General features: G+C 40.5%; 1 protein-coding gene across 3 annotated transcripts in view; it reads left to right on the forward strand.

The window, feature by feature from the left end:
• Nucleotides 1-5,247, forward strand: part of TTC26 (tetratricopeptide repeat domain 26) — a 44,306-nt gene extending 39,059 nt beyond the window's left edge. For all 3 annotated transcript variants that reach the window (XM_044246681.1, XM_044246682.1, XM_044246683.1), the window contains 2 exons: nucleotides 1,887-2,020; nucleotides 2,926-5,247. In XM_044246681.1, coding sequence (XP_044102616.1) covers nucleotides 1,887-2,020; nucleotides 2,926-3,037 — 246 coding nt within the window. In that variant the 3' untranslated portion in view covers nucleotides 3,038-5,247. The remainder of the gene's footprint in view (nucleotides 1-1,886; nucleotides 2,021-2,925) is intronic.
• The last annotated feature ends 18,643 nt before the right edge of the window (nucleotides 5,248-23,890 follow it).

Raw genomic sequence — 23,890 nt, forward strand, 5'->3', positions numbered from 1 at the left:
AATTGAAGAGATGTAGAACAAATTGGTGATTGCCGGGAGTTAGGGCTGGTGAGCAGGGAGGGGAGCACACGTGACTGACTATTTACAGGTAGCACAGCCTTGTGGTGATGGAATAGTTCTGTATCTTGATAGCAATGCTAGTTATGTGAGTCTGCACATTTGATAAAATGACAGAACTATACACACGCACTGTAGCAATGTCAACTTCCTGGTTTCGATCCTGTGATATTGCACTAATGTAAGCTGTAACTGGGGGAATTGGGTGAAAGGAACATGGGACTTCTTTGTACTATATTCATAATTTCCTGTAAATCTAGAATTGTTTCAAAATAAAATGTTCTAAGAAATGAACCAACCAGAGTTATATCCAGCAATATAGATGCATATATATGTTAAGATGTTATATCTTAACATATGTAAGACAAAAAAGAATATTTATGGTATTCTTAAATTTTGAGAGGCAAAATTTAATTATATTGTCTAAAGGTATATACATAAAACTGTAAAAAAAAAACAACAAAGATTTTGACAGTCAAAAACCGATGACTATAAAAGTTGGAATAGTAGTTGCTTCTGGAAGGAAGGAGAAGGTTATGGTCTGGAAGGGAAACACAGAGCTTCTGTTTTGCTGTCAAAGTCTTGTTTCTTGACCTAGGTGATGGTTACATTTGCATTCAGGTTATAGGCACTGAACTGTACATTTGTGTTTCATACACCGTTCACATTGTTATTTTACCAAAAGTAATTTGAATAGATCATAGGAAGAAGAATTTACCTTGAAAAGTAATAAGAACACTTCTTCCTGTGAAATGGGCAGAAATGAGGGAAGGATCAATGAGAATACAAATAAAACTTGAATTGGAGGGAGGAAAGTTGTGTTTTCCCTGAAAGACAGAAAAACGCTAAGAGTGCAATAGAGATTTTCAGGAAATTGGCAAAGGTTTAGAACAACAGTTTACAGGAATGGAGAGGTGATTCACCCACCATGAACAAGAGGGATGGCCCAGTAGTTTGAAGCCTTCAGTGAAATGGCAACACTACATTTATAATGGCTGGTCAACAAAACTCATCTAGGGGCGCCTGAGTGGCTCAGTCAATTAAGCATCTGCCTTCGGCTCAGGTCGTGATCCCGGAGTGATCCCAGAAACCCCGCATCAGGCTCCCTGCTCAGCAGGGAATCTGCTTCTCCCTCTCCCTCTGCCTGTCACTCCCCTTGCTTGTGTTCTCTCAATCTCTGTCAAATAAATAAATGAAATCTTTTTTAAAAAAGAAAGAAGGAAAGAAAACTCCTCCAAAGAGAATTTAGTGGTATTAGACATGCACTATGAGGCCAGGGAAATGTGTCATATATTTGGGAAAGAGGTCTGTCAAAATGACTTAAACATTTAGAAGATTTGGTGTTTAGTAGTATCCATCTAGGCATTTTGAGAATTTAGGAACAAGGTCAGGGAAAATAATGTTCTCTTGGGTTGAACATGATCAGATTAGCATAAAATGAATGATAGTAGTCATCTACAGAATGTATGAAGGAAACTGGAACGATACCCTGCTCAAATCACAATGATCACTTTATTAAGATTATACTGTAATTAGAAGAAATGATACATGTGTTGATTACAGCATAATTTGACTGTATGTAGAAAAAAATGTTACATTGTTGAAAACTGGATAAAGGTAAGTTGATGTAAATCGAACCGTGTCTCAAATTGTGAGTTTCCTTTTTGTTTTAATAAGAAATTGAAGTTCTATCTAGTTTGCTAACTGATAATGTTATCACTAACCATACACTCTTTTATACTCTTCTTTTTAACAGTATCTTTACATTTAGTTTCATTCTGTGCAATCTTTTGAATATAAGTATTATCACAATATTTTCTTTTAATCAGATGGGCCAGTTCTATTATTCAGCCAAAGCTTTTGATGTCCTAGAGAGGCTGGATCCCAACCCCGAATACTGGGAAGGCAAGAGGGGTGCCTGTGTGGGTATTTTCCAGATGATCTTAGCTGGAAGAGAACCCAAGTAAGTAATCAGACAAGAGACACTACCTCTGTTCTTTTGCAGGTTTGTGAAGGAAAAGAATTGCTTTCTTGGATGCCATCCTCTAAAAACCCAAAGCTATAATGATGTTTATGATGAATAGAAGACTAAGATGTTTCATATTTCTATATGACCTTTTTGCTCCAGAAATATTTCATGCTGTAAAATCGGGTCATTCTAAATCATGTGTACTAGGGACATTGAGCATACTATGGCTCTCAAATATAAAAGCAATATCTATATTTGGATCCAAATGAATTGTCATTTTCATAGAAGTCTTTTTCGATCTCTTCTATTCTTTCCTTTGCCTATTGGCTTTTTCATGTCTTTTAATTTAGGCTTCAAAGAATTAGGAATGGAGTGGGTATGGTTGATAATTCTTTTTTCTTTCATCTTCCCATTATATAAAATTAAATAGCATACAGCTCCATTTGTAACAAAAATGAAAATACTTAAAACTAAATTTGGTTTTCTTTTTTTTTTTTAAGATTTCATTTATTTATTTGACAGAGATCACAAGTAGGCAGAGATGCAGGCAGAGAGAGGGGGGAAGCAGGCTTCCCGCATCGGGCTCTCTGCTCAGCGGGGAACCTGCTTCCCCTTCTATCTCTGCCTGCTGCTCTGCCTACTTGTGATCTCTCACTCTCTCTGTCAAATAAATAAATAAAATCTTTTTTAAAAAAAAGAAAGAAAGAATTCCTGTTTTACTATGCCACCATAAAAATGGAAGGCTTGGAAGTTCATAACTGGTCTGTGAATATGTAGTGACATAGTCTATCACCAAAGACGTCCTGCTGGAAGTATGTGAGGAACACGTACAAGTCCATTTTTCCTCTTAGTTCACATGCTGTATTGACACACTTTGTCCTTTCAAATCTTTTCCTCAGAGAGACCCTTCGAGAAGTGCTCCATTTACTGAGAAGCACGGGTAACACCCAGGTGGAGTACATCATCCGGATCATGAAGAAATGGGCCAAAGAAAACAGAGTGCCTGTCTAAAATAGCTCCAGAGTCTGAGGGAACCAGTCACCACTTGAATGTGTAAATGGAAAGCATTTTCCTCAAGTTTAATATGAAACGCAGGGCTCTGTTCTTTGACATTTCCTTCCTTGCCCCTCGACCCTCAAGATCAGTGACTGACTTGCTTAGAACTAGCCTCCTGGCTGAACTAAGTGCCATAGTCTGCCCTGTGGCCCTGTATGATCCGACTAGCAATAAGACTTTGGACTTGTCTGGTGCCTTTCTTCCAAAAATACTCAGAGAACTCTTACATAATTAACTGACTTTAAGGAGAATGGCATAATTTTTTTTGATATTGGCATTCTGGCATTTTCCTCTGGCTGCAAGGAAAAATGCCTTTAACGCTCAAGAGTCACCATTATTCTGTCGTCTTCATCTTAGCCATCTGTACATTATCCCATTTTACTGGGGAATTCCATTAAGAATTTCATAATGCATTTTTGAATTGGGAGAGCAAAGGTTATAAATAGCACTATGATTCTAAGAGGGCCAATAAGATCCTTTATCAAACTCGTTAATAGATAATGGATTCTGGGGATTACTCTTGCAGTAATTCTGATGATAAATAACATGTTACAGTGGTAACAGGAGTAGTGGAGTTTTTTAAAAGGTGAGTACTATGAAAACAATCTGTGTGGTACATTGAAAGGTATTCAAGAAATAGTATACAAATTGCATTAGTCACTTCTCCATTATATTTTAGGGAACAAAATGGGGATTTTTTCATATATTGTGCTGAATAAAAATCAACTTTGAAAGGAGGGCTACAAAAAAAAAAAAAAAAGGAGGGCTACATAGATTATATATATGCAGTGTGGCTATTTATTAATGTAATGATAACAAAGTGTGAACTGTGCAGAGCCCTTTGAGGAACGTCCTCATGGCCGGACTCTGTCCTAAGTCATGGCATGTTCCAGCCCCATATGTTTCAGAGCTCTCGCAACATATACCTATTATATAACTGAGCAGTTTTAGTCTCACAACGGATTTTTCAGAAAATAGACATACATGTTTTTCTGTACTAGATTACCTTTGTTCCTACACCATGTATTTTGTTCCTATGAGTTTAAGGTCCGCAGAGTTACAGGTTTACCAAGTATAGAGCCATCCCTATCCACCGTGAGAACTGAAAGTCCGTCCTAGTCCCTGGAGCACGACAGCTTCGAGACCTCACGTAAGCATTGCCTCGGTTGTCACACCCACGCCACCGGCATGCGTTGTGGCTGAGCCGTACGGAATGGGGCCAGGGACAGGGCCAGGGGCAGCTAGAGAGATCAGTGACTGCAGGTAGCCTCTGCCTTCTGGACATTTGCAAGGGGTCCTTTCAGTTCCTGTCTTTTATCTTAGACCCAGTTCTAATCAGTTCAGAGCACAAGTCAAAACAAACTGGCGTGAATAACTGAATTTTAGAAAACAAAATTACATCATTTTTTATATGCCAAAGCTTCTACTTTCTCATTAATGTTGTTTCTACTTTTTCAGTAGTTGGTTCTCGGCATCTAAGGTACTTGGTGGATCAGAGCTGGGAAGAACCTGCTCTAATTTTCAAATTATCTTGTGATTCTTACTTAACGCTCACTTAAAATATTAGTAAACATAGTAGTGGGAAAAGACAGAACACCTCTGTGGCTTTTGACAATGAAATTTGTCTTCCAGTTAATTGCAATTATTTTCAAATCTCCTATACCTTGATAAGCTTTTCTACTGATGGTGATTTACTTTTAAATGAGCTTTTGTTGAATTTAACACTCTAGCATCTCCCAGCCATTTCCCAGTCTTTTGAGAAAAGCAGATACTCCAAACATAGCAATTCCTGGAATTTTAAACTGATTTTTAGAAAGTGTTTAATCTATAGAAGTGAGCCAAAAAAGCATAAGACTAGTTTAAGAGGGATACCATCCAATTCTGTAGTAAGGATAGCTACTCCTGAAACATGTCGGCAGAGTCTCAAGATTGCAGAGCCGTGTTGCGTGGCGCTTTCCTTCGGATGTGTGAGGACTGGGGAGCGAAGACGGTGAGGCTGAGGAATGCAGCGTCATGTGTACAGTTCAAGACGTCCATGCACTGTTTATAGTTGGTAGCAAAGATGAATTGCAAGTGGAAAGACATTTTTAATTATTTTTGTACTTTAAAAGAATTATTATATTGTACTGTAATATACTCAAATTAAAGTTTATTATTTGGTCTTATTACGGTATCCTGTGGAGTGCGTAGAATGCAGGTCCTGGGTATGTCATGTGCCTTCTCCCCTTTCTTGACCCCAGACTGGAAGGAAAAAAAAATAAAGTCTGGGGCTCCACAGGTACTCCTTATGAGAGAGGAAAGTAGGTATTTTTTTAGAAGCTTTCCACTAACTAAGACTGTGGTTCCTGCTGGGTCATATTAGGTTTGGCTGTCTGCTGAGTCATAGCTCATTTCAAAAGTGTTATAGCCAGTGTGTGGTACGACACCTCGCACAAGAAAGCTCACTGATACTTGGTCACTGAATAATTAAGCATACCGTAGCTGGTAGAACAAAGGACTTGTGAGACCTGACCTCATGTAATTCTGACTCATCTAATTATTGTTTTATTGTGTGCCAAGCATATCCTGGGAGTCAGGAATGCAAAGATAGATAATGAAAGTCCTGACTTAAGGAACTCAGTCCAACTGGACTATATACAACTAAACACAATAGTGTGTGATTGTTGTCGGCAATAGGAACAAAGCTTTGAGAGAAAATAAGGCAGTGGGTTGGGGCTCCTGGGCGGGCCAGTCCGTTAAGCATCCAACTCTTGATTTCGGCTCAGATCATAATCTCGGGGTTGTGGGCACATCAAGCTCTGTGCTAGGTGCGGAGTCCTTCTTCCTCTGCTGTTCACTCTTGCTCACTCTCTCTAAAATAAATAAATAAAATCTTAAAAAAAAAAAAAAAGAAGGCAGCAATGGAATGTTTGTGTCCCTTATAAAGCGACACCTCCTGCCTCACTGGCGAGCAGCAATCTGAATGGATCCTGAAACACTGCAACTGGCAAGATGCCCCGGCTTCCAGCACACATGCAGTGTGTGCAACATATATCCAAGCACATGGCAGCCCAGGGACCTGCTATCCCCCGCTAAGGCTTGGCACACTTAGGGGAGAGCAAGCGTGCATTACCGGATCACAGTATATCTACTTTTCTAGTGGCAAAATGAATTCGTGATCTACTACTTCCTCTATTTAGGATTCTCTCATTTTGATTTAGAGAAATGGTCATCTCTGCTTCTTCACCCTCTAAAATACTTCTGAGGTTTGTGGGTATCTGATGATAGTGTTCAAGCAGCATTCTGCCTCTTTAGAGATGCCGTCAGAGAAGCAACCGTAGAGACCTACTGACGTGCCTGCATCCCGAACCCTGGGCTGCAGGACTAAGTGAAGAGTGGAGACCTCACACTGTCACTGGACGAGTATGACCAGCTGATGCTTGTGTATTGAGTGTGTAGGGTATGGCCTGATTGATGCTTTTTGTTGCAACAAAACCATTCCTTGAAATAAAATCTGGATGCCATATACAACTAGGAGGGACCACCTTGGTGGTTGGGGCAAAGCAGGGGAAAGCAGCAGATGTAGCAGGGCCCCCACTCAGGCTGCCCCTCTCAGGGCGACACACAGATCATATATGGAGTGAGTACACTGCGGGGTGAACCTAAACTGTGCCTAAACTATGGCTACATCTAATTTTATTCATCATAGTTTTTGTATATCCATTCATGTATTCATGTATTTATTTGGTAAGTTACTTACATCCCACTGTGTTCCAGAAAAGATTGGTGATAAATTACCAAAATACCTGCTACAGAGTATAAATAGAAGGCATTTGAGAGTAAAAGAAGCCAAGACTAGAGTTCATACACAAAAGGGCATACCAGAATCACTAGAGATGGGCCAGAAGTTCACCTTTAGGGTTCCTACCGACTAAAGCAAAGAGTGAAATATAACCACATAAAAAACTCACAGTCCACCTGTATGAATGAATTCCCTATTGGGAAGAAAAAGTTGGATTCTCAGTGATCTCTGATTGTTTATGGGATTCTAATTAGGGTTTCTGCACTCTGAGACATGACTACATACTTCACAAAAATTTCAAGGGAGTCCTATTGCTTCCTGAAATGTACGGGTCATTCCTACTATGTACAATTAAATAATTACACTTGCCCTTCTGTTTTTTATTTCCTCTAGAAACATATAATTATACTCTCCTTTGCCATTTTTTTCACCAAGGAGTAGTTATTAATATGGTGGAGCTGAGACGTGTTATTCACGTTTTTAAAATTACAAGTTGGAGTGCCTGGCTGGCTCAGTTGGTAGAACATGTAACTCTTGATCTCAGGGTCGTGAGTTCAAGCCCCATGTTGGGTGTGGCACCTACCCGAAAAAGAAGAAGAAGAAATTACAAGGGTGTGTTGGAGTGAAAATGTGGGTAACAGTGACCTAAAGAATAATTGCAAGGTACTGTAGAAGCAGTGGAATGATGGGATAGTGTAGCTTATACATTTACTGAGGGGATTCAATAAAGAAATTTAGGGATATTTGTTTTCTCTCTTGTCATGTAAATAGCTACATAATATTCTCAACTTTGCCTCTCAGCCTGCAACGCCTAAAATATTTATGATCTGGACCTTTTCAGAAGAGGTTTGTTGAGCTCTGCTCTAGAATATTGCCTTATGAGCCTCAAGTGAAACTTCTTGCAGTGGAACATTTAAGAAGACAAATTGTTGGGACATGACTGAGCTGCCACACTCTATGTGCCCACTGACGTGAAGTATCTAAAGTGTCAAATTCAGGTTGCCTGGGTGGCTCAGTGGGTTAAAGCCTTTGCCTTCACCGGGGTCATGATCCTGGGATCAAGCCCCACATCAGGCTCTCTGCTCAGCGGGGAGCCTGCTTCCCCCCTCTCTCTGCCTGCCTCTCTGCCTAATTGTGAACTCTCTGTCAAATAAATAAATAAAATCTTTTGAAAAAATAAAGTGCCAAATTCACAGAAGCAAAAAGTAGAATGGTGCTTCCCAGGGACTGAAGAGAAAAGGAAAAGAGCAGTGGTTTAATGGGTATAGTTTGAGCCCTCCAAGATGCAGAAGTTCTAGAAATCTGGTTCACAACAATATGAAGATTGATTAAAACATGATTAAGATGCCAAGATTTAAGTTATGGGGTTTTTTCAATCAGTGAAAAAGTAAAGTTATGTAAAAATCTATACCATCAAACACTAGTTTTCCAGAACAAAGGTGGAGTGACTGACTAGCTGAAGTAACAGACAAAGAAGACTTCAGAACAAAGAGCCCAGGAAACCACCTGAATTGTTCGCCTCGTTTTTCAAGTATCAATGTTACTCCCGATACCCCCGGCTCTTTGAACAACTTTTCTTGCCAAAGGCTAATTTATTTTCTTTGGATACTTCCATCAGCTGCTGCAAGCCAACAGAATTTAATTAACTCGCCATTAGTAAAAGGCTTTCCTTGCTTGTTTAACAAAGGAACTACTCAGAACCGGACTTTGCTTGAAGCCTCGGTCTCATTTATTCTTGTGAAGCAATTCCGTTGTGATTTTTTTGACCTTTGTTTTCCTGTGAGTTGGGATGGTTGTAATGAATGCTTTGTCTAGTCACGTGGCCTATACTGCATTCTCTCCCCACTACCACAGTGTCATTACCTAGTAAGTATGATGGGTTGCCTCCTAATTTGATACAAAAAATAATTCACACCCCACAGTGCCTTAAAGGTTCTACTGCCACAAGATGATTACTGGAGTTTCTCTAATTATCAAGTGTGTGGATCCTAATTATATATTAAATGAAGGGAAAATGTCCACTAGATGGATCTGGGGATCAGTGGACCCATGAGGGGCTGGCCTTTGGCCAGAACTATATTTATTACTTGGGGCCCCCACTCCAACAGTGGGGTCATGGCACATTCTAGGACCCTGTATCTCAGAGTCCTCAAAAGAGCTGGGGATTCCTTAGTGTCCTGTCACCTGAGTAAATGGCCATACGTCCTTTGGGGGAAAGGATTGGAGAAATCGTGAAATATACATGTATATATGAACTAACAGTTCTATGAGTTTTAGCAAATGCATACAGTCATGTAACAAACACCAGATAGATAAATGATTTGGTGTTGTACAATAAAGTTATTTTTAATAAAGAAACCCAGATTTAAGTTTATGCTCACTCTCTAAGGTCACAAACACTATTCGGAGACTGGGATTTGACCTGGGCATCTTTCCAGGGTGGCAGAGGAACTAAAAAGGAAAATTAAGGGAACACTGATGACAAAGAGAACTAAAGCTGGGGCAGGTGGGGGAGGTGGAGACAAGTTGCGAACAGTCAAAACTCCAATCGATTAGAAAACAAAATCTGATCGATAAATGGCATTGGACTTCTCAGCAGCAGCTCTGGAAGCTATGAAACAAAGCTGCAGTGCCTTAAGAATTCAGAGGGAAAATTATTTCCAACTAGAAATTGTCATTCCAATATGTAGCAGAACAAATTTCTTTTCAGACATTCTTTTCAGACATAAAATTATCTCCTGAATTATGTGCTAGACCAAGCACATGGTGGGGAAAAAAAAACAACTAAGGAAACAAGAAGACACAGCGTGTAAAGAAGTGAGGACTCCAAGTTAAGAGCCAGTGAAGGGAATGTCCAGGGTAAAGACGGAGGTATACTTCAAGATGCTGGGCAACAGTCTCAGAGGTCAACCAGTACAGACCGGAGCAGGTCAGAGGCTCCAAAAAAGACTCATTCAGGATTACGGGGTGCCCGGGTGGCTCAGATGTTGGGTGTCTGCCTTCAGCTCAAGTCATGATCTCCAGGTCCTGGGATCGAGCCCCACATCAGGCCCACCCACCCCATCAGCCCCCCATTCCCCGACCCCCCACTACCCCAGCTGGCTCAGCAGGGAGCTTGTTTCTCTCTCTCCCTCTGCTTCTCCCCCTGCTTGTATGTTCTGTCAGTCTCTCTCTCAAATGAATAAATAAAGTCTTTTAAAAAAAAAATACCTCATTTATTACCATAGTGAGAAGAGAGTTTGGAGATAAGCTCCATAGAAAACAAAGCAAATGAGACAATCATTATTCAAATATTCAGGGAAGGAAAAGTAATCATAGCCGACTTCATGGGTCAGCTGTAAAAAGCATTTATAGGTCATAAAACTATAAGCACTGAACACCGATCCAACAAAAAAATAGATCCAACAGTTTTAGGAGGAGAGGGGATAGAAAGTGACCGTGTATGGGGAGGGTTGGGGGCGTGTGTGAGGAAAAGCTGGCTTCATATCTCATTGCACAAAGATAAAAGGGAAAAAAGGCTATAATTTAGATCTAACAAGCAGGGAAAGTCAAGCAAACCAAAGAATCGCAGAGATGAGTCATATTTGCAGGAAACACTTTACCGTGTAGCTGAGAAGACATCATTGAGAACTGAGCCACAGCTGGTCATGAAGGAGAAGACTAACTCCAACCCTCCGGGTTATGTGCTTAATACCTGCCAGACGGACACATAGCCCTGGGGTCCCCGAATATACATACATATTCACCAAAACAGCGGGTCCAGGAAAACGCATCTTCTTCAAAGACCAGTAACTCATCGGGCACCTGGATGGCTCAGTTGTTAAGCATCTGCCTGCAGCTCAGGTTATGGTCCCAGGGTCCTGGGATGGAGCCTGGCATCGGGCTCCTGGCTCAGTGGGGCATCTGCTTCTCCCTTTGTCTCTCCCCGCTGTTCATGCTCTCTATCTTTCTGTCTCAAATAAATAAAATCCTTTAAAAAGTTGTTAAAAAGAAAAAAGATGAGTAATTCAAACCAATGAATGGACAACACTGCTAAGGGTCTACAGAAAAATAACACAAAAGAAAAGGAAGGAAGGAAGTCAAATGGTAAACAAAAAATGTTACTAGAAAATTGGTGAAATGTACATGAAAACTGTAACCAAATACTTCGCTCTGACAGAAAGGTAGAAAGTAGTGGTAATTCACTGATATTTCATCTTTAAGGCATCATTAAAGGGAATAGATCAAATGTTACCTAACTGTAGTTTACAATTCCAAACCAAACAAAGTATAGGGGCACCTGGGTGGCTCAGTCGGTTAAGCATCTGCCTTTGGCTCAGGCTATGATCCTAGAGTCCTGGGATCGAGCCCCCCATCAGGCTCCCTGCTCAGTAGGGAAGTCTGCTTCTCCCTCTCTCTCTGTGATCTCTCTGGCTTTCACTCTCTCTCAAATAAATCAAGTCTTTAAAAAAAAAATAAAATTAAAATAAACATAAAGTGGAACAAAGAGAAAATACATAGTGGAACAAAGAGAAAAAGCATATTATAAAGTGACCTTATTAGAATAAAAATACAAACCTTCCAAATTATCAGAAGTAACATACACTAAACAAAGCAAACAGATCACTTTAAGGGGGATTTTTGAAGAGGCTTAAAGAAGAAAGCATGATAGAAAATAATGTGTCAGATCTATGCTCAAACATACCTCTCGTGTGGAAAATGTTAATGGGCTGCCCTCACCTATTACAGGAAAACGATTGGCAGATTAGATCACAAAGCAAAACCTAATGCTGCTGTTTACACATAAACGTTGATAATAAAAAGCTGGGCAATAGCATAATTGGGCAAATGCAAATAAAAGAGAGCAGGTGTCACAACCAAACAGGGTTGAATCCAGGTCAAAATCATTAAGCAAGTCAAAGAAACACACAAATACACTTTGAATGACAAAAGGCCCATTTCTCAATGAAGATACAGCAGTTACGAATATGCAATGAAAGAAATAGCATCAAAAAAACAAAAATAAGGGGCTTCTGGGTGACTTAAGTCAGTTAAGCCTCTTGATTCTTGGTTTCAGCTCAGGTCATGAGCTCAGGGTCCTCTTCTGAGCCCCAGAGCAGACTCCCCATTCCGAAGGGAGTCTGTCTGTCTCCTTCCTCCTCTGCCCTTCCACCTGTTCACGCACATGCTCTGTCTCTGTCTCTCTCACTCACTTGCTCAGTTAAATCAATCAACCTTTAAACAAACAAAAATGATAAGAGCTACAAGGACAGTTGTTGTAAAAGATTCCATTTCACAGCAGTTGAAAAGGAAAAAAATGTGAATAAAAGCATATAGGTGGGGCGCCTGGGTGGCTCAGTAGGTCCTTCCGCTCAGGTCAAGATCTCTGCTCAGCGGGGAGCCTGCTTCCCTTCCTCTCTCTCTGCCTGCCTCTCTGCCCACTTGTGATCTCTGTCAAATAAATAAACAAAATCTTAAAAAAATAAATAAATAAAAGCATATAGGTAACTTATATGTCACAACTAATAAAGAATATTGTTAATATAGCTCATGCCTTGAAAACAGAACCACTTCCTTTTTAGGGAACCCTAGAACATTCAGTAAAGCTGACTGTAAATTAGGCCACAAAGCAAATAACATCCATCAGTTATGTAAGGGCTTACCATGTTGCAGTTACCCATCAAGTCACGTCACATATATTAACTCATGTAATTTCGAGAACTTTAAAAAGTATGTATATCATCGTTTCCATTTTACAAACTGCCGCATGGAATGCTGAAGTTGCTTGCACCAAAGTCACGGAGTTAGTAAGCACGTGTCTGGAGAACAGAACCAATGCAGAGGTTTTTTTTTGTTTGTTTTTGTTTTTTAAAGATTTTATTTATTTATTTGACAGATGGAGATCACAGAGAAGCAGGCAGAGAGAGAGGAGGAAGCAGGCTCCCTGCTGAGCAGAGAGCCCGATGCGGGGCTCGATCCCAGGACCCTGGGATCATGACCTGAGCTGAAGGCAGAGGCTTTAACCCACTGAGCCACCCAGGCGCCCCCCAATGCAGAGGTTTTAAATCACAATGTTTTAAGTAGAAGTTACCCACAGAACTAAGAACCCTGCCACCTAAACATCAAAAAGGAAAAGAAAAAACAATTTAACCAACCAACTGGGAAAAAAAAAAACAAAACCCAAATAGCAAATTAAAAACCTAGACAAAAAAACCCTCTCTTCATTTTGGGTGAGACTATCCAGACTGTTTTCATTAGAGATAAAGCTCAGAGGACAGGTGAAGGTCTTGAATCCTTATTATTAATAAACAGAAAAAAAATAAAAACAAGTGACTTAAGCAACTTATCAAGGAGTAGGGGCACCTGGGTAGCTCAGCCATTTTAGCATCAGACTCTTGGTTTTGGCTCAGGTCATGATCTCAGGGTGCTGGGATGGAGACTCACATCTGGCTCCCTGCTCATTGGAGAGCCTGTTCCTCCCCCCTCTGCCTGCCGCTCCCCCTGCTTGTGCTCTCTTTCTCTGTGTCAAACAAATAAAATCTTTAAAAAGTGGGGGGGGGCACCTGGGTGGCTCATCGGGTTAAAGAGCCTCTGCCTTAGACTTGGTTTGGGGTCCCAGGGTCCTGGGATTGAGCCCCACATCAGTCTTTCTGCCCAGCGGGGATCCTTCTCCCCCCGCCCCCCGACTCTCTCTGCCTACTTGTGATCTCTGTCTGTCAAATAAATATATAAAATCTTTAAAAAAAAAGAAGAAAAAGAAGAAGCAACATTGAAGTAAACATAAGGACTCCACAAGAAAAAACTAGTCAACTCTGAAATTAATTAATTTAAAACTAGAAAAATGGCTACCCCTAATAAGTAAAGGAGTTGGTTGGTTGAAAAAAAAGATTTATGTTTATCTAATGAATCAAAGTGAGGGTTGGGGTGGTGAACCACATACATACAAAATATTACAGGTCTTGGATAAACTCACAGAAGTGTAAACACAAGGGTGAAGACAGTGTATACTAGTATTTTCTGACAGACGTTGCTGAATTGCCATCTGCGGACGTTTTGGGGACTCTGGTCTCTGCTAGCAATGAGTGAAAGTGATAGTCTCCCCGTTCCACAGAAGTGCGGTTTGGTACTATCCATTCTGTTTCAAGTGTGTCGTCCTGAGAGATGGAAAACAGTATCCCTGCTTAGGTTGTTAGTGTTTTTTTCTTTTTCTTTCTTTCTTTCTTTTTTTTTTTTAAAAGATTTGTTTATTTTTTTGACAGAGATCACAAGTAGGCAGAGAGGAAGCAGGCTCCCTGAGGAGCAGAGAGCCCAATGCAGGGCTCGATCCCAGGACCCTGAGATCATGACCTGAGCCATAGGCAGAGGCTTAACCCACTGAGCCACCCAGGCGCCCCAGTGTTTTTTTCTTTTGTGGATTGGGTCTTTGCAGGATGTGGAATCAGTTTTGCTCCAGTCCTGAGAAGGAGCAGGACGCTTTTCTCCTGTTCTCTACATTGTACCACTTTAAGTAACAGCAAACCTATTGGTCTACAAACGCGTGGTAGAGTTTCCCTGGGAAACCAGCTGGTCCTAGGCTGTTTGTGTTTTTGAAGTGAGGGTTAGTTCTTTGGGGATGTTCTTGGTTTCTTCTATGGCAATGGAAGTGTCTGGATTTTTGTCATTTCTGGAATTACTTTTGTTATACGTGACACTTTTTTTTTCTCTCTCTCTCTAGGAAGCCATCACTATGATTCATGGTGATTTTACCACAAAGCATCATCCACAGTTTGGGTCCACGGCCTCATGACGTGGACATCAAGTGGACTCCCGACAGCCTCCTTACCCTTTCCCAAAGCAGTGTCCTGTCTCCCTTCTCGATCTCCAGCTACCTCATCGTGAGTTCCTGGTAACCGCACCTTCTTCACAGTTGATTGATCTGGCGGTGGGCACCTGACCCAAACGAGGCCAGTCAGAGAATCCTCTCTACAATTTTGGAATCGAGTGGAAAGTTTTCCTGTCTTAGTCTGGGCTGGTCTCTCAAACAACAACAACAACAACAACAACAAAACTGGGGGAAGTATAAGGAGGCCATATTTTTAATCAGATACCTTGGGGAGCCAGGAAAGCTAGTCACAGAGAGAGGAAGGCAGAGTGAACAGATCTGAGAGGGAAGCAGAAAGGAGACAGAATATGACCCAGGAGTCCATGCAGCTTTTCTAGTCCCTGGAACTAGCATCCTGGTTCCAGCTTCTTGGGGCCTGATTGCATTCCTTCCCGTGGGTTCTAGGAAATATTCTCCCATTGGCTTTACAAACTTCTCTGTGTATTCAGCTCACCTAGGCTGATTTCTTTCATGATACTTTAAAATGAAAGTTCTCTTATTATTCAGTTCTGATCCCCAATGCCCTGCTTTTAAGCTTGTTGGGGCAAGACAGCTCGTTCCATCCTCCCAGGGAATTTTAGTCTGTCTTGAAGGCTATGGTCGTGCCTTCCCTTGTCCTATGTATCCACATCCTCATCATCCTTAAGAAGTAAGTCCCTGTTCCTGCCATAAAATTTTCCTAACTATTCCAGACCTTCTTGATCTCTCCTTTCTTTGGATGTCCGTGTACCATTTGTAAATTTGGGGAAAAAATAAAAAAAAAAAAAAGCATCTGCCCAGCTGTGCCAAATAACACCCAAAGTCTTTTCCAACTCAAGTATCTGACTTTCACGCAGAATTGTATGGTTTTCCCGCTTCTGCAGTGTGAAATTTCCACAGCCCAGCCTCCTGGTTACGAGCTCGTGTGTTCGAGACTACATCTGCTATTAGTTTAGTATTTCATTATTTAAAGCACAATTTGCAACAAAACCCATTCTGCCCAAGGGAAGCTTGCAACATAAATTCCATGACACTTCCCTTAAAATTGGAAAAAGAAAATGATTATACTTTATAAGCATAAAAGCTGAGCATACAGAAAGTTCATCAATACATTCACTGGGTAACAAGTTATGGTATATTCTTAACTGAACACCTGACAACAAGAAAAAAAAGAGTAAACTATTGATAATATGCAATAACATGGGTGAATTTCAAAACCATTATGTTGATTGAAAGAAGCCGGTCATAATATATATGAGTACGTATTGTGTCATTCTGCATAATGTTCAAAGACAGAAAAAAGTAAATCTATGACGGGTAGAAATCAGAATGGGAATTACTTCTAGAGGATACTGAATGGCAAGGGACATGAAGTACCTTTCTGGGGTGAAGGAAATCTTAGGATTCTTCAGTGAGTACTAGGGCAAAGGGCTGTATACAAAAAGAAAAGTTCATCAAGTTGTATACATTTTCCTGTATGTTAAGAATTTCTTAATTTAAAAAAAAGATGCAAATTTTTAGTTACCAGAGTTGGCTTCAAATCACAACAGGCACACATAGACTGTCTTCAGCTTCTGTAAACCTCTTCTGTTTCTAAAACTGGCCATACAGCGTCTCTCCTCCTATCGCTTTTTAGTTTTGTGAATATACACCCAGGGATATATTATGTATATATAAATAATACATTATTTCTTCCTTTTAACACAATGTTCTTCTTTTTACACAAATGGTAGTACACTGAAGGTTGTTTTGTATATTGCTTTTCTCACTTGAGTAGATCTTAGTAATGAGATTTTTGAAAGAATTCCATTGTATGGCTTAACTCATCATAAGGGAGATGTATGCCAAAATCAAATAAATATATCAGCTTAGGGTCACCTGGGTGGTTCAGTGGGTTAAAGCTCAGTGGGTTAGAGCCTCTGCCTTAAAGACTCAGGTCATGATCTCAGGGTCCGGGGATCGAGCCCCACATCAGGCTCTCTGCTCAGCAGGGAGACTGCTTCCTCCTCTCTCTCTGCTGCCTCTCTGCCTACTTGTGATCTCTCTGTCAAATAAATAAATAAAATCTTTGAATAAAAATAAATACAGCTTGGCAAACAAAGATCAAAAAGTCTGATAGCATAATATATTGCCAAGGGTACTGGGAAATAGGAACCCTCATACGGGGGCGCCTTTGTGGCTCATTCGATTACCTTTGGCTCAAGTTGATCCTCGAGTCCCAGGATCAAGTCCCATGTCAGCTCCTTGCTCACTGGGGATTCTGCTTCTCCTTCTCCCTCTGCTCTTCCTCCCTTTCTCCCAGTTATCCCTCCCCATCCACTCATGTGTGCGCCCTCAAAATATCTTTAAAAAAGAACAAAAAATCCTCATACATTGCTAGCAGAATATACATTGACACTTCCCATGGAGGGCAATTATCAAATTCAAAAGACACATATTCTTTGATTCAGCAGTTGAGTCAGGTTGAGCACATTACATTTGCTGAACAGTTGCTTCAATTTCCTTTCCTGTGAGCTAACTGTTGATATCTTTCTCCACTTTTCTATTAGGTTATTATTATTGTTTCTCCTTGATCTGTAGGCGTTCTTTATAGATTAGGGAAATACACCGTTGGTGAAATACGTTGCAAAATTGTTTCCATTTTGTCATTTGTTTTTGACTAGTGCTGTTTTTCTGTCCTGCAGCAATTTATTTTAAATAGTTGAAATTATCAATTGTACTTGGACTTTCCCTAGCATGAGATTATTTTTTTCAGTCTCTGCAGATTTCTTCTTAAAGTGTTTAGGATTTCATTTTTTACCTTTAAGACTTTGATTCACTAGAAATGTATCCTTTCGTAAGGTGTGAGATACAATTATCTTCTTCTGTGGATGGCTACCCAGTCTCCTTAAACTCTTCTTTCCTTACTGATTTGAAATTATTGTACATTCAAGAGACAGGAAATGGAAAATGCACAAGTGGAAAATGATTACAAAGAGATAATTTACAGGAAACTTAAAAAACAGGTTATATGAAGCAATGCCCAACTCCCTTAGTCAAGAGAGGGATGCAAATCAGAATTATAATGACTGGTTGGAGCACCTGGGTGGCTCAGTCAGTTGGGCGTCTGCCTTGGGCTCAGGTCATGATCCCAGAGTCCAGGAGTCCCGGGATCCAGTCCTGCATCGGGCTCCCTGTTCAGTGGGGAGTCTGCTTCTCTCTTTATCCCTCAACCTGCTCGTGCTCTCTCACTTTTTCTCAAGTAAATAAATACAATTTAAAAAAATAATGACTGGCAAAAATTAAACTGGATTTGATGGTGGTGGTGGAGTAGAGGGCTGATATAACATAGGAAGTCACATGTACTCATGCAGCCATTTTAGAAAGCAGTCCCTTAATGTGTATGTGTGTCCTAGGACTCAGTGGTTCTCACCTGATCATATGTCTCCCAGGAATTTTCACACAGATCCAAAAGGGGATATGAGTGTGTTCATAGTTGCACTGTGGGGTGGGGGGTGGGGGAGCAAGAGGTATTATGAGTGTTCATCATTAAGAGAATAGGAAAACGTTCTACTATAGATTAGTACTCTAAAGTTGTAAACCAGTGGGGCACCTGGATGGCTCAGTTGGTTGAGCAACCAACTCTTGATTTCAGCTGAGTTCATGATCTCAGGGTCAGGAGATTGAGCCCCTCGAGTTAAGCTCTGTGCTTAACAGGGAGTTTGCTTGAGATACTCTCTCTCCCTCTGCCCTCCCCCCTGCTCTCTCTCTCAAATAAATAAATCTTTTTAAAAAAGTTATAAACTGGTGTATTATTACAGACAGCAAACATGGGTGGATCTTAAAAATACAGTGTTGAGTGAAAAAGAAACAGAATGAAATGTATAATAATAAATTTACTATTAAAAATATTTGCATATAAAAACCACATATTTACAAAGTCACATAGAAATAAAAAATGAAACTTTATAATTCTGTCACTGGAGATAAGGAATGATGATAAGGTGAAATTTCAGAGAGGGGCAGGGGAGAGAGAGAGAGAGAGAGAAGAGTCATCAATGATGACAATGGGCCACAAACCAAGTATGAGTAATTCAATCTTCTTTGCCCAAACCAAACCAAACCAAACCAAACTCAAGGTTACCAATAACCCCCGTTTTGCCAAGTTTTGCCAAGTGCGGGAATCATCTCCCTGTCCTCATCATACTAGACTTGGTAGCATTCAACAGATAGTTGACAAGCCACTTTCTAAGATCATATTACTCTTCTACTTAAAATTTTCCAATGGCTCTGGTTTCAAGTATAATAAAATCCCAACGTTACAACATTCCATGTAAGCTGACTCCTATCTCCCTCTCAGATTTGTCTCTTCTATCTGTACCCTCTATTCACTCTGACCTTTCTTCTAACTCACCAAGTTTGTTCCCTTCACAAACTTTGCACTTGCTTTTCTTTCTCTGTTATATTCTTCCTTTGGATCTTCCCAAAATATTCTGGTCTTGACTCAAATGTGTCTTCCTCTGACAAGACTAACATAAGAAGGATTAACATAACATTGAACTGTGGTCCATTTTACCTTTCTATGTTTTCACTGTTATTGCCAATTAAGCTTCTCCAATTGTTCGACTCCAAAAGGCAACCATCTTACCACATTCATTTTAAGGAAGATGGGAAACAAGAATCTGGGGACAGCCCTGCTGTTCTGTCTCTAGGATAAAACCCTAAAGGAGAAGCACTAAACAGCGGGGTTGTTTTTTACCTTTTCTATAAGTATATGTCTCCACAGGTGCAAGATTACCATACCCTGGGTTGAACATTAATCTTCAGCACAAGATTTGAGAGTCTGTAAAATTATAAAATTGTTGTGCCGAAGATGTTGTGGGTAGTAATTTTTCATGAAAAGGGTATGAGCAGCTTGATCTCACAGGAGTTTTATATTTGTTGTATTTTTTTTTAAGATTTATTTATTTATTTATTTGACAGAGAGATCACAAGTAGACAGAGAGGCAGGCAGAGAGCGAGAGAGAGAGAGAGAGAGAGAGAGAAGCAGGCTCCCTGCCGAGCAGAGAGCCCGACGCGGGACTCAATCCCAGGACCCTGAGATCATGACCTGAGCTGAAGGCAGCAGCTTAACCCACTGAGCCACCCAGGCGCCCTATTTGTTGTATATTTTATATAAGAAAACAAAATGCCTGATCTTATAGAATTATAGTTAAATAATGTGACTATTTTAGATATCTTTGATAATCTAAAATTTAAGGGATGCCTGGGTGGCTCAGTTGGTTAAGCGGCTGCCTTCGGTTCAGGTCATGATCCCATCGTCCTGGGATCGAGTCTCACATTAGGCTCCTTGCTCAGCAGGAGCCTCTGCCTCTGCTGCCACTCTGCCTGCCTGTGCTCTCTCTCTCTCTCTGACAAATAAATAAATAAATAAATAAAATCTTTTTTAAAAATCTAAGATTTAAGACAAAGATATTCTGACTTTGCACTCAAGAGGAGTTGACTTTGACCTCTTCACATCCTCCTCAAAGGCCCTTAATATTGAACAAGAGTATTTAGGATTTCTCGAATTCCCAAGGTACAACATAGACATGCTGTACCCCTAAAAAGTCCCCAAAGCAACAGAATTAATTTTTCCTCACCTATTCAGTCTCTAACTGATAAGGCGGCTATCCATTCAAACCGGTGATTGCAACCAGTGAGAAGCTGAAATCAATTTTAAAGGTCTAAGCAGCATTTTTTAAAAAATGAAATAGGCTACAACAGAATTTAATTGGGTTGAAAGTATCAGGGCACCTCACTAATCCTTATTCAAGGCTCAAGTCCAGGAGGGAGAGCTAATATACTGGAATTTCTGGGTAGAATTTTTGGACAGATAACATTGTACAGTCTAATTTTATTTCTCACAACTACTTGTGATTTATGAAATTATGTATAGGGGAACTTTATTGCTGATAGAAAAATCCAGACTTTTCAACCGAGTTCCAATGAAGGACTTAACGTATGTTTGGGGGAAAGGCGTGTCATCATTTATGATGTATGTATGCACTAAACTTATGGTGTGTGTGTGTGTGTGTGTTCTATTTATTAATCAAATCAGTGTAAATTGTTCCAAAGAAGTTGCTTTATTATTAGAAGGAAAAGAAATAATAAAGTGAAAAATACAGGAACTGTGTTCAGGTGTATCTGCTAGATTTGGAAGTGCAGTGAAAAGACTGAGAAAAAAATCTTCCTTTAATAATCGGAAAATAGGCTTTACATTTCAAAGAAGGAAAAGGTAATGCATTTCTGGCAAAGGAAAGATGAATATCTTCAAAATTAGAGGACATTTGAAAATATAATATTTAAGTCCCTAAACTAAGTTCTTAAGGAAAAAGGCATAAAGTTACTGGCACAATTTCTCAGTTGCTTCACAAATATTAATGAAAAAGACAATCTTTATGTTTAGTTGTGGCAGAAGAAAAATGATTCGCACTAAGTGCTAAGAAACTGCTTCCTCCAATATGTTGGTGCATATGTTTTTGGTGGCAAAGAGGCTGATAAATTCAAAGCTATGATTCCTGGCAATAGCATAGTATCAACTCAATTATCACAGAACACTGAGAAGAATCAATGATTATCATGCAGTTACAGTCCAACTTGATGGGAGTACTAATACTGCGAGTTGTACTTTTGCACCAGATATGTGTAGCAAGCCAATTTTATAGAGGAGTTATTTTCTGTATGGAGAAAAACAAATTCACAATAAGAGAACAGCACTTAAGTCAATAAAAAACCTTTGTACAGTTTATAATGGACAAAATGTTATTCATTATATTAATGGATAATAATATAATGCACAAAAACCTTTATAAAATTTGTAATAGAATTGCAAGTGATGGGACAACAAATATGGTTCAGGAAATTGTAGAGATACAAAAGAATTATTGAAAACTACTAAAAACAGAAGATAATTTGAAATATGAAATGAAAATCATAGTAAGATTCATTTGGTTTTCAAAACCTTAAGTAATTGAATTAAAGTTGATGTTCTATGAAGAGAATAAATTGCTGTGGTTTAGGACCTCATTTACACAGAAAAATGATTGCCATACATGAAATTTATTATTATGTTGGATTAAGATTAAAGATATTACTGCTAAGAAGAAAGTGGATTCATGTTACTATCCACAATGCCTATGTGAACTAGGATGTTCAATTTGACCCATTTTAAAAATAAAAAAAGATCAGGCTCAATAGTAGACCAGATGTACATGCGGCATTGTCCTCATGCATTCTAGACTGGAATGAACCTATGAACAGGCAGAGACTTCCATGGCTTTAAATAAAATCTTTACTAACTTGCTTCTGTACCACTTATATTAAGATTGGTTTCCAAATTGTATTATAAAATACCTTTATATTGTATTAATTTTGTTACTTTATTTTACACAGAACGTTTTGTATAGCTTGTATTTCAAGACATGTATGTGTGTGTATACCGGGTTTCAGTGTAGAATCTATTTCTCACTGTGAGTTGTGGTTCAAAAGTCAGAAAAACACTCAATGCTTTAGAAGTTAGAAGAGGACTTTGGAAGAGTAACACACCTGCAGAAGGATCTGGCCCACAGACCACCTTTTTGCTGTCTGAGCTAAACTGTGGGTGATACGGACTATGCATTCTATATGAAGTATAGAATTTATTTTGTAGGTAAGTTGCAGCTAGGACTAATACTGACATGATAAAAAGTGTTTTAGGGACACCTGGGTGGCTCAGTTAAGTGTCCCACTCCTGATTTCCGCTCAGGTCATGATCTCAGGACTGTGGGATTGAGCTCGCCGCTTCACACCCCCACCCCAGCTCTGTCTCAAGTGCAGTTTGCTTCAAATTCTCTCGCTGTCTCCCTCCCTCTCAAACAAAATCTTAAAACAAAAACAAAAAAACGTGTTTAGAAGCATTAATATAGTCTCACTGCAAGACTGGCAGGAAGAGAATGGGGACAGAAAGTTTACTTAAATGCTGCTAAAACAACCTAGAAATGAGGCCACTAGTGCAGAAGCAAAATGGGAGCAACTGCAGAGAAGATAAGGGAGATTAAACAGCGCGCCAAGGAAAAATGATAGCAATTCAGAGCTGGGAGGGACCTTTGGAGACATCCATCCCATCAGTATCTTCATACAATCAGTAAAAGTAACAGTAAAAATGTTTGAGAATTTGTCTATGACGTCATACTGACCTAATCAAATAGTCCTCAGTAGGTGTTAAACACTGTTAATTCGGTTAATGAAATCAGCAGAAGGCATGAGTTCTCTTCAGGATGCAGAGCGCGGGCCCTCGAATTTGCTTTCTATTTAATGGATTAAAATGGGCAATAACTCCGGTCCTTTTAAATCTGAATTCCAATTAGTTTGCCACGGTGTGCCTACAAGGCTTCCCCCGTCAAGGCTCCCCTCCAGCCCGAAATGGGTCGTGGAGCATTCTACTTTCAGAGAGTATGTCCCCTAAAGTACCACCAAATCCTCCTGAGACGTTTTCTGTTAATTTCGACAGTTTATGGACGAGCCCAGAACTATTCATTTACTGTACTCGTTCAATCACCCAACTTCAAAACGGTATTGTGCATTTTACGACCGCGCCACACACCGTCCCCACCGCGGCCGGGCGAGAAGAACAGGAGCCGGTCTAGGACAGGGAGGCCTGTGGGAGTCAGTGCGGCGCTCTGCGGAGAGAAGCCGCAGGGCGAGTCCGGCTGCAGTTAGCCATTTCCTTTCTTTCCCCGACACTTCACCGGCTGCGGGGCGCTGGGCGGGCAGGCACCGCGGCTGGTCCTCGCGTCCGTCACCCTTTTCTCCGTATCCGCCTCGCATAACCTGCTTGACAACCCCGATTCTCTAGAGCCGAGGGCGGGAGGCGTGAGATCCAGCGCCATGATTAGGTCAGTCCCAGGCACATCCAGACGCTCGCTCCTAGCTGACCCCCACATGCGTCGCGGGTTTCCGGGTGCTAGTGGGAAGCTCGGGAAACCCCAGACCCCTCCCTTTTAGGAAGGGCTCAGACGGCGTCTCCGTTTCCAAGGAAACTGGCCCTGCCACAACGTCACTTCCGCTGACCTGTCTGGACTCCAGACTGTTGAGAGGAAAAGAGGAAAACTGAGCCACAGCCACGACGGTGGACGCGAGCGTCTCCTGTCTGCGCATGCGCCCGCTCAGCGGCCTGCTTCTATTTATGTGGGGGATCCAACATGGCGGC

This window comes from Neovison vison, chromosome 4 (assembly GCF_020171115.1).
Source record: "Neovison vison isolate M4711 chromosome 4, ASM_NN_V1, whole genome shotgun sequence".
In the NCBI taxonomy this organism is placed as follows: domain Eukaryota; kingdom Metazoa; phylum Chordata; class Mammalia; order Carnivora; family Mustelidae; genus Neogale; species Neogale vison.